This window comes from Mirounga angustirostris, unplaced genomic scaffold, assembly GCF_029215605.1.
Source record: "Mirounga angustirostris isolate CCGP_5_RB_7025 unplaced genomic scaffold, mMirAng1.0.hap1 SCAF_1, whole genome shotgun sequence".
In the NCBI taxonomy this organism is placed as follows: domain Eukaryota; kingdom Metazoa; phylum Chordata; class Mammalia; order Carnivora; family Phocidae; genus Mirounga; species Mirounga angustirostris.
In genome coordinates, this window is record NW_026991709.1 from 8,714,457 (window position 1) to 8,730,807 (window position 16,351).

At 36.8% G+C, this 16,351-nt stretch overlaps 1 protein-coding gene and 1 non-coding gene across 16 annotated transcripts in view; both read right to left on the bottom strand.

Annotated features, from left to right (window-relative positions):
* The window catches only part of TTC3 (tetratricopeptide repeat domain 3), a 119,017-nt gene that overhangs the window by 55,006 nt on the left and 47,660 nt on the right, over nt 1-16,351 (bottom strand). For all 15 annotated transcript variants that reach the window (XM_045902462.3, XM_054504092.2, XM_054504091.2 and 12 more), the window contains 6 exons: nt 16,283-16,343; nt 13,189-13,273; nt 8,790-8,924; nt 8,066-8,146; nt 5,405-5,517; nt 1,619-1,739 (listed from right to left, as the gene is read on the bottom strand). In XM_045902462.3, coding sequence (XP_045758418.1) covers nt 1,619-1,739; nt 5,405-5,517; nt 8,066-8,146; nt 8,790-8,924; nt 13,189-13,273; nt 16,283-16,343 — 596 coding nt within the window. The remainder of the gene's footprint in view (nt 1-1,618; nt 1,740-5,404; nt 5,518-8,065; nt 8,147-8,789; nt 8,925-13,188; nt 13,274-16,282; nt 16,344-16,351) is intronic.
* LOC123834970 (U6 spliceosomal RNA) lies at nt 4,486-4,588 on the bottom strand. The gene has a single exon (XR_006788545.1). It is a non-coding gene; the product is annotated as a U6 spliceosomal RNA (small nuclear RNA).

The following is a 16,351-nucleotide window of genomic DNA, read 5'->3' on the forward strand; positions in this document are numbered from 1 at the left end:
AGCTCCTCTGTCTCCACCCCAATCTACTATAAAGAGAACATCAGTGATTTTTTTTTTTTAAACAGTTTTGTTGAGATATAATTCACGTATCACACAATCTACACATTTAAAATGTATATAGTTCAGTGGCTTTCAGTATATTCACAGTGTTGTACAACCACTGCCTCAGTCTAAATTTAAACAGTTTTATCACCCAACAAAAAACTCCATCCCCATTAGCAGTCCCTCCGCATTTTCTCCCAATCCCCACCCCCCTGAAACCACTAATCTACTTTGTCTCTAAATACAGATTTGCCTATTCTGGAATTTTTGGATAAATACAATCACACATGTGGCCTTTTGTGTCTGGCTTCTTTTACTTAGCATGTTTTCAAGGTTCATCCATGCTGTAGTACTTACCAGTACATTATTCTTCATGGGCAAATAATATTCAGTTGTATGGATATGCCACTGTATGGTTTTATGAATGGCTTGTGAATGGTTTTATTTAACAACTCATCAGCTGATGGACACATGAGCTGTTCCCACTTTTTACTATTATGAATAGTGTTGCTATAAACATACCACGTACACATTTTTGTGAGAACATGTTTTCCTTTCTCTGTATAAGTTTAGGAATGAAACTGCTGGGTCATATGGTAACTCTTATCTTTACTCTATTGGGGAGCTGCCAGACCATTTTACATGTCTACCAGCAACATATAGGGGTTCTGATACAGAGACATATCCAGAGATATGTATCAACACTTTCGATTGTCTGCCTTCTTGAGTACAGCCATCCTAGTGTGTGAAGTTGTATCTCATTATGGTTTGAATTTGCATTTCTCTGATAGCTGATGCTGTTGAACATCTTTCACAGGTTTATTGGATATTTGCAGAAATTCTTGGCAGATAGGTTTATTCAGATCCTTTGGTTACTTTTTCATTTATTTTTTATTTTTTTAATTCCAGTATAATGGCTACTTTTAATCAAATTCTTTTTATTATTGAGTTTTAAGCTTTTAAAAGCTTTAGCCAAAAGCAAGTTCTGTATACACGCCAGGGTTTCCCACAAGCAAAGGCCTACTCTAGTCAATCCACACATAATTTAGTCTTTCCAGAACTAGCAAAGCATCCTAGGTCTCTGGATACAAGACCAAATTTATATTTTCCAAGTCCTCAAGTGCCATCTTAATAATTATAGTCACTATGATGAAACAACAATGCTATACCTTTCTCTAAGTACAAGCAGTAAATCATACTACTTAATAATGAATGCTCTGAAATCAGAATGCCTAGATGCAAGTCCCACCTCCACTACTTCCTAGCTGTTTAACCTTGAGATCATTACTTAATGTCCCTAACTTAATCTTCCTCTTCAGTAGAATGAGAATAATCATAGTACTCATCTTGTAGAGTTGCTGTAAAGATTAAAGGTATGATAAATGGAAGCTGTGTGACTGGCACACAGGAAATATTTAACAAATGTTAGTGATTATCACTAGTCTTTAAAGGGAAACACATGTGGGGATGCTGAGGACAGAGTGCCCCTACCTCTTTGTCTTCTGATACCCGAGTCAGTCAGTGCAGATGGGCTTTTCTAATTAGTAAGAAGGTCTCTGAAGAAATAAATGGTTACCTTTATTTTCCCCGGCTGAGTCTCTTCAATAATCACATTACTTGTGGGCCAAGTTAACACTCCAGGAAGACGACAAATCAAGGTTCTTGCTTTCTCAAAATGATTGAGAGCTTCTAGAAATCTAAAGTCATAATTATGAAGAAAGAAGGTATTAAAGCTGTGATAAGAATTTTCATTCCCGGGGCACCTGGGTGGCTCAGTTGGTTAAGCGACTGCCTTCGGCTCAGGTCATGATCTGGGAGTCCTTGGATCGAGTCCCGCATCGGGCTCCCTGCTCAGCGGGGAGTCTGCTTCTCCCTCTGACCCTCCCCCTCTCATGTACTCGCTCTCTCTCATTCTCTCTCTCTCAAATAAATAAAATCTTTAAAAAAAAAAAAAAAAAGAATTTTCATTCCCCACAATAAGTTACAGAAATTTCAAGTTTACTAAGAGGAGTACATTTGATAAATCGCTGTTCAGAAATATTCAATGGAACCTCTATGTTCTTTAAAAAAAGAACAAAGTCATGTTGAATCACTATGTTGTACACCTGAAATTAATATAACACTGTATATTAAAAGAATTAAAATAAAAACTAAAAAAAAAGAAGGCATTATTCATTGTTTGCTATAAAAGTAATATAAACAATAAATCTGCCTGGACACTGGCTTTATTATGGTAGGTGCATACTAGTCCTTTTAAAGTTGTAACTTATTGGGACGCCTGGATGGCTCAGTTGGTTAAGCATCTGCCTTTGGCTCAGGTCATGATCCCAGGGTCCTGGGATAGAGTCCTGCATCAGGCTCTCTGCTCGGTGGACAGCCTGCTTCTCCCTCTCCCTCTGCCACTTCCCCCTGCTTGTGCTTGCACTCTCTCTGTCAAATAAATAAATAAAATCTTTTAAAAAAAAGTTTCCAACAATTAAAACAGAAAATTGAATAATTTGGTTGTTTCATTTTTGTTTCATTTACTAAGCTAATTAGATTCCTACAGAGAAATGACAACCCTTCACTTGAACTAATTAATCATAAATATATTTTTTTAAAACTCAACTCTATTAGGACATCTATTAGTAAAAACCACTCTTCTGAAAAAAATCTAGAGAGATCATGTATGCTGGACATATTTCTTCAACCATAAAGCAGTAAAGTATTTTAAAAGAATAAATGGGTAGGGGTGCCTGGGTGGCTCAGTCGGTTAAGCGTCTGCCTTCGGCTCAGGTCATGATCTCAGGGTCCTGGGATCGGGCCCCACATCGGGCTCCCTGCTCTGCAGGAGGCCTGTTTCTCCCTCTCCCACTCCCCCTGCTTGTGTTCCCTCTCTAGCTGTGTCTCTCTCTGTCAAATAAATAAATAAAAAATCTTAAAAAAAAAAAAAAAGAATAAATGGGTATGTAAATTGTTTTAACTACATGAAATGTTTTAGTTCTGATTCATGTTTTTAAAAAATGTCAATAGATTCCCACAGTCCATTCAACAAAAGAATATTAATACACTGGATTATAAAGTTAACCAAGTCTTTATTATTCTCTTCAGACTAGAGAAGAAAGGTTTCTTGCTTTCTCCAATCTTGAAATGATTTTCCAATTTAAGAACTTTTTTTGCCTATGGGTAAGAAAAATTCACCTGCAGAAAAGCTAGACCACCATCAACCATAAAATGACAGATAAGAGCAGGACTTTACCAGAAACTGCACATTACAACAGCAAAAACCAACATATCAGACACTGAACCCCACACCATATTATTTTGAAATTAAAATGTAAACGCTTTTCAAAATGGCAAAGACAGGGGCGCCTGGGGGGCTCAGTTGTTAAGCATCTGCCTTCGGCTCAGGTCATGATCTCAGGGTCCTGGGATCGAGCCCCACACTGGGCTCCCTGCTTGGCGGGAAGCCTGCTTCTCCCTCTCCCACTCCCCCTGCTTGTGTTCCCTCTCTCGCTGTGCCTCTCTCTGTCAAATAAATAAATTTTAAAAATCTTAAAAAAAAAAAAAAAGGCAAAGACTTTTTCATTTACCATAGTTCCCATGATGTTACACATTTATGATATATTCCTAGATCTTATGAATAATTACATGTGACTACTGCATTAAAAACGTGTATCTTAAATAAGTTATGCCAAGCTTTGAAATTAATTTCATTTGCTGTTCCTATACAGATGATTGCTAAATCCTCACTATCCCTCCCTCTACTTGATTCTTAATATAATTCAGCCTGGTCACACAGTAACTTCTGGAAGTAAAAGAACTTTCTTTAATCTCTAAAAAAATCTATAAAGGAAGTTCTAGGCACATTCCAAGACTGGGCTCCCAAGAGTCCCAAAGGTCTGATAAAATTTCCCTTGGGAGCACCTGGCTGGTTGTCAGAAAAGCATGCAACTCTTGATCTCAGGGTTGTGAGTCTGAGCCCCAGGTTGGGTGTAGAGATTATTTAAAAATAAAAATCTTAAGAAAAATTTCCCTAAAAGGACAGATGAAAATTCAAGATTAAAAGCTATGAATGATATTCAATCAGTCAATAATTATTTATTTATAAAGTAATCTAACACACCTACCAATATATTGGGTGTGAAATGCAGGAACAGGGGGCGCCTGGGTGGCTCAGTTGGTTAAGCAACTGCCTTCGGCTCAGGTCATGATCCTGGAGTCCTGGGATCGAGTCCCGCATCCGGCTCCCTGCTCAACAGGGAGTCTGCTTCTCCCTCTGACCCTCCCCCTCTCATGCTCTCTCTATCTCATTCTGTCTCAAATAAATAAATAAAATCTTAAAAAAAAAAAATGCAGGAACAGGGAGATTTTTGGTTTTCTTTTTGTTATTGTTGTTTCAGTTTTTTTTTTTTATTTTTTTTTTTGTTGTTGTTTCACAGTTAATGGTAGTTTTATTATGCCAAATATATGGAACGCTTCACAAATTTGTGTATCGTCATTGCACAGGGGCCATGCTAATCTTCTCTGTATTATTCCGATTTTAGTCTATGTGCTGTCCAAGCAAGCAGTGAACAGGGGAGTTTTTTTTAAAGCTCAATGCATAATCCTAACCCCAAAGGGTCATACAGCAATTTGGGAAGATAAGACATGAAATGCTTGCAGAACAACTACATACTAAACTTTGAGTAGGGATTCCAACTATAGAAAAAGTTCTGAGAAGAGATTTTTATTCCTAACTCATGATGTCTTTGAACAGATATCTATCTCATATTAAAACCACTTCATACAGGTTTTTGAGTGGAAACAGATATTTTGGTAACCAAGAAATTATACAATCAGACTTGTAAAGCATTAATTTATATCAATTCGGTCACCATTTATAAGTGACATATACTAACAGAAAAAATACAAAATCCTTTGTGTCAAATCATTTTGTTCCTGACTTTCTTATGAGATTGAAAATAAGGAAGCACTAGGAGCTGAACTGATTGGCCATATTTTTTTTTTTTTAAAGATTTTATTTATTTATTTGACAGAGAGAGACAGTGAGAGAGGGAACACAAGCAGGGGGAATGAGAGAGAGGGAGATGCAGGCTTCCCGACGAGCAGGGAACCCAATGCGGGACTCGATCCCAGGACCTCGGGATCATGACCTGAGCTGAAGGCAGACGCTTAATGACTGAGCCACCCAGGCGTCCCTGATTGGCCATATTTTAATAATTAATGATATAGAAATGCTGGTCCTCCAAGCAAACATGATGATAATAGTTTGCCACAGAGAAGATAACAATATAATTCCAGAAAAGGGACCTCCACTACAACATTAGACTTCCAACTGAGTTATCCAACCTGAGTGTAAAAGAACATAGTTTCTACCAACCTGTTCTTCTTCAAATATACTTTTCCAATTCCACAGTAGGCCAAGCAATCAAGTCCCTCATTGGGGTAGTGTTCAATCATCCTCTTAAACTGGTTTTCAGCTTCAGATAATTCCTTCAGTAGCAATAAAAACAATGATCACTTAAACTGCAAAACAAACACTGGAACAGATTTTATCTGAAGGTCGATATTTTGTGTAATATTTGTGTAATATTACAAACAACTGTATATCCAAAAATTTCTATGGCAAAATTAAACCTTCTGCATTTTATTTTCTTAGCAAATATACAAATTTTGACCATAGGATATACAGAGACACAACCAAAGTGATTTGGCTTGAGAATGAAAAATTGGTGTGGAACACATCAGACAACACATGAGCACTTACTAATACACAGAGAGGGCCTGGTATATGCTAACACTAAAAGGTGTGAATTCGTAGTAAAAACACTGACTAGGGGCGCCTGGGTGGCTCAGATGGTTAAGCATCTGCCTTCGGCTCAGGTCATGATCCCAGAGTCCTGGGATCGAGTCCCGCATCGGGCTCCCTGCTCCTTGGGAGCCTGCTTCTCCCTCTGCTTCTCTCTCTCTCTCTCTGTCTCTCATGAATAAATCAATAAAATCTTAAAAAAAAAACACTGACTAAATGCAAGCACACCATGACATATATCCTTGCAAGTGCTGCTCCCTTGGGATATAGGCACTCCAATAATGTTACCCACAACGTTTTGTGGCATAAGAAAGATAAATGCTGTTTTAAAAATAGTGCTTTAGCAAAAGCTTTACAGAACTTAGAGTACATTCTTTTGAATATTCTCAATAGTAGAAACTTCTGCGCTTAGAATGAATTGTTTTGGAAAAAACCCAGAAGAAACAGTTCAAGGTAACCCTGGTAACCCCATTGTGGGTGAAAAAGGAAATGTCACTACAAAATGGGAGTTTATAAGAAGCTTTGAGGCCAGTTCCAAAGGAGGCATTCCAAAAATGTTTTAAGCAAGAGCTGTACTGGAGCAAACATACTGCTTACTTCGGGGGCTACTCTGAATGATGACATTCTTTTAAATGTCCAAGTTCTATCATACCTGTTTTTTTTTTAATCAGTCTCACTAATTCAAAGTAAATCACAAACGTAGTGAACTATTTCTTCAATTCTGATAAAGCAAAACATGATATTTATTATCACTCTGCCAAGAACAGAAGAATTGAGATCATGAAGTCCTGTCTCCAACAATCTATTAGAAAACAGAATTAGGCCTTAATGGAACACGTTCATCTGTCACCTCACGAACAAGGAAAGAGGCATGTAACAAGTAAAATGAACCTCGGACACTGTAAACCACTTTGAGAGTGGAACCTAAAAGATGATTAACCTTATTAGGTAGCAGTTAGGGTTAAGCCTTCATTTAGCCAAGGAAGCTTGGAGGCCAAGTTGGCAGAAAGGATATATTACACCTGAGGTAATTCTAGAGCAATTTTAACTTTTATTGAAAACTGAAAACCACAGAAAGCAAATTATAGCTCACACCTGAACAATGCAGGGGTTAGGGGTGCCCCATGCAATGGAAAATACAGGTATAACCTTTGATTCCCCCAAAACTTTACAACTAATAGCCTACTTGACTAGAATCCTTATCAATAATATAAAGAGCAGATTAACACATATTTTGTATATGTATTATATACTGTAACCTTATAATAAAGCAAGAGAAAAGAAAAAAATCATAAGGAAGAGAAAATACATTCACAGTACTGTATTCTTTTTAAATCCATGTGTAAGTGAACCCATGCAATTCAAACCGGTGTTTTCAAGGGTCAACTGTATAATGCTGTGCAGTGCAGATAGGCACACCTTCCAAGAGAGCACTGAAGGACCATGAGTAATGGAAACCACGTGTGTTCACACCTATATGCTGACTGTATGGGTTACGGGAAGTCTGCACTCTAGAAGATAATAAAATACCCAAAACCACCACCCAGAACTAAGAGATCTTAACACAAAGTTGAACTCTCCTTTCCTAATCTTCCCAGGCCCTTCCTTCCTTCCATCACTAAATGCAAGCATTATCTTAAACTAGGCTAGCCTGTGATTTTTTTAACCTTTACAAGAGGCAGAGATAGTCATAAAGAATATATGCTATTGTTCTGTATGTTTTCCAAATTGTACGTAAGTGGTTATCACAATGTTTGTTATGTTCTCCAACTTGTCTTTTTCACTCAACATGTTCTCTTAAATCTGTGATGATACAGATTTACTTTTTATAACAAGTAAAAAAAATTCCGGGCTCCTGGGTGGCTCAGTCGTTAAGCGTCTGCCTTCAGCTCAGGTCGTGATCTCAGGGTCCTGGGATCGAGTCCCACACTGGGCTCCCTGCTCAGCGGGAAGCCTGCTTCTCCCTCTCCCACTCCCCCTGCTTGTGTTCCTATCTCTCTTTCTGTCAAATAAACAAGTAAAATCTTAAAAAAAAAATTCCTACTGGTTGTCTGGCATAGCTTTTTTATAATTGGATCACATTTTCTTTTTAATAAAAACAACACAAATTAAACAGGTATTTCAGAAGAAATTATCAGAAAGAAATAAGCCAAAGAGTCAAAACTATTTTTTACCATCTTCTAAAATTAATGGCATATTTTAACTGTTTATCATCTCTGTTACAAATCTTACCTCAGGCTGTCCTATTCCAAGGAGAGAAATAGCAAGTCCATAGACTACTAAGACATAGTTAATCATGGCCAGGTTCAATTGCTGTCAATAGAAATGCTCCAGTTAAAAATCTGAACATAATTTTGCCCAACTTGCATCATACCCACCTGTTAGCCACAACAGAAAAAAAAATGTAATGAAATCTCTCTAATTATGATTGGGACAAAGGCCAAACAGAATTAGAAAATATATTTTATAAAGATAATGCAGTTATACTAAAATCAAGTATTTAAAACACAGAACCATTGTCTCAGAGTTCCTTGAAGGGGTGGTTCATAGCAAATTAGAATAACCAAGTCGTCACGTTCTTTTGCATATAAGTGGGTACTAGTGACAGATTAAGACATTTGCTTACAATCCTGGATCAACTATGGACCTAGCTAATTCTTTCTGGATGAAAAGATGTGACTAAAGCCAAGTCCAAAACCTCGATTTAGTACTTTTGTAGAAGCAGCCAAGCGTTCTAATGAACACCAAGTAGGGAGCAAGGAGAGAGCCAGATACTGAGTGCAACCATGAAGACTGAATCAGAGTGTCACCTGCTTCTCACAGCCTGGGGCAGATTCAGCTAATCTCAGGTAGGCCTAAGGTACATTAATACCATGATGTTAAAGCCTTGGTTCTCCTCTACAAGCACCTGAAATGCACCTGCACTGATACACAAACTGTAAGACGGCACTTTTACCTTTATTTTTTGAGGATCTAAACCGTTGAGCAGCTCCGTGAAGGCCTGTGCAGCGCTTCGGCAGCGCTGCTCCACCAGAGCCGTGTAACCATCCTGGATCAGGCTCCTCAGCATCTTCATTATGTTAGCAAAATCCTGCAGAAGAAGAAATGCTATTAAGTAATCCAGAGCTACGTGTGTTTAGCCAAAAACTTAAGATGCAAAGTTCATCATAGGGCAGTTATATTTTATAACTGATCACAAAATACGTAAATAAATACCCAAAGCTGCCCTTTATGTGTCATACTCCCTTCTCTACACAGCGTTTTTCCAGATCCCGCTTCACCATCTTCTTTCCAACATTCCTACTGCTACTCATGACAAGAAAGGGTAGTTCATTTTATGCTACAGGGTTGGTTCTATGCCTTGCTCACTTTTCCAGATGGAAAAGATAGCATTTAGAAGTTTTAACAGCACAAACAGCACAGAGGACACCAGCCACCATTTAAATAACTGTATGGCTGACTAGAATTAAGTTAAGAACAAGCAATCAATTTACTGATCACTATCAGATTTTAACATCTACCCTCGTGCTCTGGAACAAACCTTAATTCTCAGCAAGAAAGGATATTTCAATCTTTGGCTCTACTTCTGCCCAACATGTACTTGAATAAAACTCAATAAAATTATCAGGGAAGATATTACAGGTTAAATGTAAAGGGAAGAGCATAAGAAATAAAAGACGAAAACAAAAGTGCTATAATATACCTTGAATAAAGTGAGAAAAAAACTTTATCTTTGGATATATATGCGAACTTGCACTACAATCTGAATTCAAGTTTAGTTTCATGGCAATAGCCATCAGCCACAAAAGTTCCATAAAAACTAGACAGACTACAGATTAAACCTAGATTTCCTCACTCCTTGCCATACACGTGTACACCATTCAGGAAAGCAGAAAATGCAAATATGCGTGTGATATTCCTCACTATTCCTAACAGTAAAGATCCAAAAGGAGGCCCCGTTGCACAAAGCACAGAGGGAAAAGCAGTTTGGTCACAATTAACAAAAGCTGTTTACTGGTTTTCATCCAATGAATCAAAGTTTAGGAGAACTTTCCCCCAGAATACACACAGAAAAGGGCAGCTCTCCCATAAACTTGGTATTTACTATAGTATTTAAAAAGCTCAAAGATAGCTCATATTTATGTTAAGACATGAATTTTAAAAGTTATAGATGATGATGTGCTATCCCCACAAATAATAGTTATTAACCTTGAATGAACTGATTCCATTTTAATCTCTTTCACATTCTAGAAAAGAGAGACATATAACCTCATGTTTTCATTAAAAATTATTTCTCTCAGGGACGCCTGGGTGGCTCAGTCAGTTGGGCATCCAACTCTTGGTTTCTGCCCAGGTCGTGATCTCATGGGTCATGAGATTGAGCCTCATGTCGGACTCCGCATTCAGCATGGAGTCTGCTTGGGACTCTCTCTCCCTCTCCCTCTGCCCCTCCCCCCACTCACGGGCACACGCTTGCTCTCTAAAATAAATAAAAATAAATCTTAAAAAAAATTATTTTTCTCAGTACAATACAAAAAACTACCGTGGGGTTACTAAAAGCTCCATAAAGTAGGCTGGGTTGCAGTGCCATATACCCAGTCTCTCTCAGACTTCAGCACAGACAGGGGCCTAACCAAAAGTGTGTTGAATGAACAAGGGAAGGCTCAAAAATAACTATCATACTTATTTAAATCACCTCTGATCTTCCCAGGTTGTCTTTTCTATTCAAGTCCTTCACAGTTTTGAGAGTCAGTAAAATCCATGTAAAAAGACCTAATTTTAAAATCTCCAAATGTCAGAAATTCTAAAGATGCTTTTATGCAACTGATTAGAAATCTGTTTTCATAAACTGCTTGAAACATGCTTCATTCCTCCAGTCCTCTGTAAGGTATTTGTCATATATACCTAAAATAGTTAACTGAATTTTAAAATGACCTCCATATTAAAACAAATATTCTATTCCATATGCTAATACACATTTTTAGGAATGAAATTTAAATCCAATATTCTATTTTAGAAGAAATAAAACTGTGTTTACATAAAGGATTGTCAAAGCAGACTCCTATGAATCATGTTTACCCAAAAAAAGACAATCTTTTATTTACTACTACATAGTCTACAAGTGTTCAATGACTAGAATAGTGACCAGCCATGGTTCTGTAAATTCTGGATTTCATCGAGGTTTCTATTTCTTCTTGAATCAGCTTTTGTAAGTTGGATTTTTCTAGGAATTTGTCCATTTCATCTATACACATTTTCAAACTTCTTGGTATGATGTCATTCATAATAGTATTTTTATGTATTTGTAATATTCAAGGATCTACAGTAATGCATCCTTGTTCATTCTTGAAATTGTTTTATAATGTTTTCTTTTCTTTCTTTCTTAATCAGTTGCAACACCAGTGTGTAAATTTTATTTATACTGGCAAAGAATCAACTGTTAGCTCTGTGGATTCTTCCTTGTATGTTTGTTTCCAATTCATTATTTTCTACTTTGATCTCTATTAATTCCTTCCTTCTACTTTCTTTGGGTTTATTTGTTTTTCTTTTTTTCTAGCTCCTGGGATAAATACTTAATTAATTTTAAAAGTTTTTGTTCTTTTAATACATACATTTAGCTTGATAAACTTCCTTCAAAGTAATCCTTTAGCTGTATCCCTTGCATTTTTTAGAAGACTTTTTCTTTTTAGGTTTACAACAAAACTGAGAAAGAGGTACAGAAATTTCCATATACCCTTTGCCTCCTCCCATGTATACTCCACTATCAATATCACTCATCAGAATGGTATATTTTACGTATCTATATTTTTTATTGAAGTATAGTTAACATACAATGCTATACTAATTTCAGGTATACAACATAGTGATTCAACAATGCTAAACATGCAGTGCTCACCACAATAAGTGTAGTTACCATCTGTCATCAGCCAGAGTTATTACAATATTATTGACTATATTCTCTATGCTGCACTTTTCACCTCATGGTTACTTATTTCATAACTGGGAGTTTGAACTTTTTTTTTTTAATTTTTTTTTTTTTTAAGATTTTATTTATTTGATAGAGAGAGAGACAGCCAGAGAGGGAACACAAGCAGAGGGAGCTGGAGGGAGAAGCAGGCGGATTCCCGCTGAGCAGGGAGCCTGAAATGGGGCTCAAGCCCAGGACCCTGGTGTCATGACCTGAGCTGAAGGCAGACACTTAATGACTGAGCCACCCAGGCACCCCAAAGTTTGAACTTCTTAATCCCCTTCATGTATTTCACCCATTCCCCCTTCATCCTCTCCCTCTCCCTCCACACTGGCAACCACCAGTGTGTTCTCTGTATTTATGAGACTTTGTTTTTGTGTTTGTTCATTTGTTTTGTTTTTCAGATTCCAAATATAAGTGAAATCACATGGTATTTGTCTTTCTCTAACTTATTTCACTTAGTGAAATACTCCCTAGGTCCATCCATGTTGTCAAGAATGGCAATATTTTATTCTTTTTTATGGCTGAGTAATACTCTATTGCATATGTGTGTGTGTGTGTGTACGTACATCTTCTTTAACCCAAAATAGTATATTTCTTACCAAAGATGAACGATATGGATATATCCTAATCACCCAAAGTCTATAGTTTAACATAGGGTATACTCTTGGTGCCATACATTCTACGGGTCTGGATAAATGTATAAGAACATATATCTACCATTATAATAATATACAAAGAATTTTCACTGCCCTAAAAATCCTCTGTGCTCTGCCTATTCATTTTTTCCCCCTTAATGTATACTTTTTAATTAACTTCATAAATACCACAGAAAGAATTTTATATACAAAGTTATGTGATTACTGTTAAATCATTCAAAGAATAGAAAGTTTGCTCTTTAACAGCTTTAAGGTAGGTGTAATAAAACTGCACGTGCTTGAACCTTTTAAATTAATTTAAATCTTCTTACAATACTTATCTATTTTTTTAAATTTTTAAGTAACCTGTACACCCAACGTGAGTCTCGAACTCATAACCCAGAGATCAAGAGTTGCAAGTTCTACCAAGTGAGCCAGCCAAGTGCCCCTTAAAGTATTTATCTTAAAAGTTAAAACTCTGGAAAGCAAAGAATCCCAAATCTTTAAATCTTTGGGAAGCAAACAATTCTGCAGTATCAAGCATTAGTTCAATTTCTGTTTAAAGTGATTCTCAAGTTAATATCTAAATTAGTGATAGTCTGGTTTCTTAGCAGTCATATATAAAATCATATGTCCATAACTTAAATTATAAAAAATAAATCTTAGAGGTGTACATGATTAGACTTATATGAAAAATGTTTTGTTCAAAGACTTTGCTTTTTTCATTAGAAATAAGCCTTTTCCTTTACCTGGTGTGCAGCTCTGGAAGATTTAGAAAACTGTTTTTCCAAGATGTTCTTCAAATCTACTGGTAAACTCCCTTGTGAACTAGAACTAATAGAGAAAAGTGTTGAGTTATTTTAAAATAAAATAGTCTTGCTTATATAAAGAATATATTTACTGAAGGCCATTTTTTAAAAACTGAAGTAGAGTTGACATACAAACATTAGTTTTAGGCATACAGCACAGTTATTCCACAATACTATACATTACACAAAGCTCATCATAGTAAGTGTAGTCACCACCTGTCACCAATCAACATTACAGTATTACTGACTATATTCCCTATGCTGTACTTTTCATCTCCATGTGAAGGTCATTTTAAACATTGAATAAATGGAGTCACAAGTTCCTACATTGAAATATTACCAAGAAGCTGATTCTCCCCAAATTAATCTCTAAATACAATGAAATCTCAATAAAATCCCTATAAAATTAGAGATGGAGGGGGACCAGATGAATTGATTATAAAGATGGTATGGAAGAACAACTTGAAGAAAAAAAAAGAAACTGCGGGGATTTGCACTGATCATCAAAAGTTATTATAAATGTAGTCATAACAACATAGCCTTGAAACAAGAAATGTGCCCAATAAACATTGCAAAGATGCTCTATCTCATATGAAAATCTAATAATAAGAGAACTGTTTCAGAAAGTCTGACTCCCAGTGCTAGTGAGGGTAAGGAAGATTCAGGTACCCTAGGTGGTATTTTCTGACACCAAGTAGTTGTCATTTTCCACATCAATTCTCCAACACCAAGTGTCCAACAACTCAATTCCATTTTGACACCAACTCTGGAGTTAACACAGACCCCACAGGTTAAAGGCTCAGTCCCACAAGACTGACCCCACTTCAGACATAATGCCCTTACTGCTACTGTCAGCCACAATGAGGTGCTTAGGCTACCCACACTACTGCCTGATGGACTACAAACTCAGAGGTTCCTGTGACCCTCCCTCAGGCTCAACAACTCCCTAGAATGACTCACCGAACTCAGGAAAGTGCTCTACTTATCATTACTAGACTATAAAGGATATAATTCCTAAGAGCCCAATGGAAGAGATGCACAGGAAGGTACAGAGGAGGGGAATGCTGCAAAGCTTTCATGCTACCCCAGATCGCACCACTTTCCCAGCATCTCCACGTATTTAGCAACCCAGAAGCTCCCCTGCCCCAGCAGTTTAGAGGTTTCTTCTATCAAGGTTTCATTACATAAGCATGAATAATCATTACTAGTCATTGGTGACTGAACTCAATTTCCAGCCCCCTTCCCCTTCTTGGAGATCAGGGGGTGGGGCTGAGAGTTCCAACCCTCCAATCACATGTTTGGTCTTTCTGGTGGCCAACCACCCCAATCCTGAGGTGGGGGACCAGCCTTGAGTCATCTCATTAGTATAGGTAAGGCAGAAAGAAGCTCATTATGAAGAACAAAAGATACTCTTATCACTCTGAAAGTTCCAAGGGTTTTAAGTGCTCTATGCCAAGAACTGAGGACAAAGACCAAATATATATATATATAATATATAAATATATAAATATATATTATTTTATAATTATATATAAATATATGAAATATATAATAATTTATATAAATATATAAATATATAATATATATATTTTTTATTATACCACACTCTCCCACAGCTCAGTAAAAGTGTGAACAGTGCTCATTTTCTGGCAGGACAACGTGAGAGTATCTAGCAAAGTTAAAATTACACATCCTCTTTGACAGAGCAATTCCATTCTAGAAATTTCTTCTTCAAATATACATCTATACTATGAAATATCCTGTAGCCATGAAAATGAAGGATGTCGATCTCCATGATCTGATATGTGAAAATATGCAGATACAGACAGATAAAAGATAAAGATAAAAGCAAGCTATAGGCCAGAATGGTCCCAACAACAATGAAAATGATAGTAGTAACAACAATGATAGTTCAAGTGTACTGAGCATTTACCACGTTGCAGGGCTCTGTTTCATGTAGTTATCCCACTTAATCATTAAATAACCTCATGAAGTAGACATAATCAAATAAGAAGACCTCAATTTGAAAACAAAAACAAGGCACCGGAACATAAATTTTTCTTTAGCAGAACAGTTTAAAATTATAACTATGCGTTCAAAGAATGACCCTGCATGTTTTTGGCTTCTTTTGAGGGTTAACAGGGGGAGGGGAAGACTCAGGATTTTTCTACGGAATAAGAGAACAACATAGTATCTGAGCCCTTGCTTTAAATTTAATTTTTTGTAGCAGCAACAAAAAACAGTCATTTTTAAGATGGGGCTTTACCAATATCTCTTAGTGCTCTGATCTTAAAATCCTTCTCCTTGAAGCACCTGTCCAGGCATCAGCCTTACGTGAATAAAAGAAAGCTGACAGCTGGTCTAACTGTGGCAGAATTGGTTTTGCAGGGTCTCCAGCATCACCTTCACTGACCTCATGAACTTCTATATTCATTGTAAGATTTACAATTTCACTTTGCAATCAGTATATATCTCTGTAGGCAATGGAGAGGTTAATTATAAAGACGAGGTCCTACTGTTAATTTTGGTGTGAGGGGGTGTTTGACAGAACTAACTTTATAAGTGGTTGCTTCATTAATGAACACCTTCCTTTAATGAGAACTACTCAGAAGGGCCCCTAAATACACACATACTCATGCCTGCTTCCAGGTGGCCAAGAACTTGTTAACACAGAGTTCCTAAAGGAAGCCACCAAAGAAGCAATTGTGTGAAAGGTGAAATAAGGTGAGCGGGGAGAAGACGTAATTCTCGCTTTATATTTCTCTGAATATTTTTTCTTTGTATGAGCATGTACTTTGGGATTTTTAAGAATTAACACTGATACATCTCATATTCCATGCTTTCCAGACATCTATTAACACCCAGGATTAATAATCCTTTAGCTAAAAATGATACTCTCCTAAAGATATGCCTTTGATATTTGAAAGGGCTTTTAGTACTCATCATAACTACTCCTTGAGACTTTTCCCCCCTTTTACTTTTTTCTTAAGAGGAGGCTATAAGGGGGGGAAAACCATACAGATAAAAAACATACCTGAACTTCTCCAATTCATTGTTTCGAGATTTTTGTTTTCCTTTATATTTTGGAGGCTGACCTGTGAAT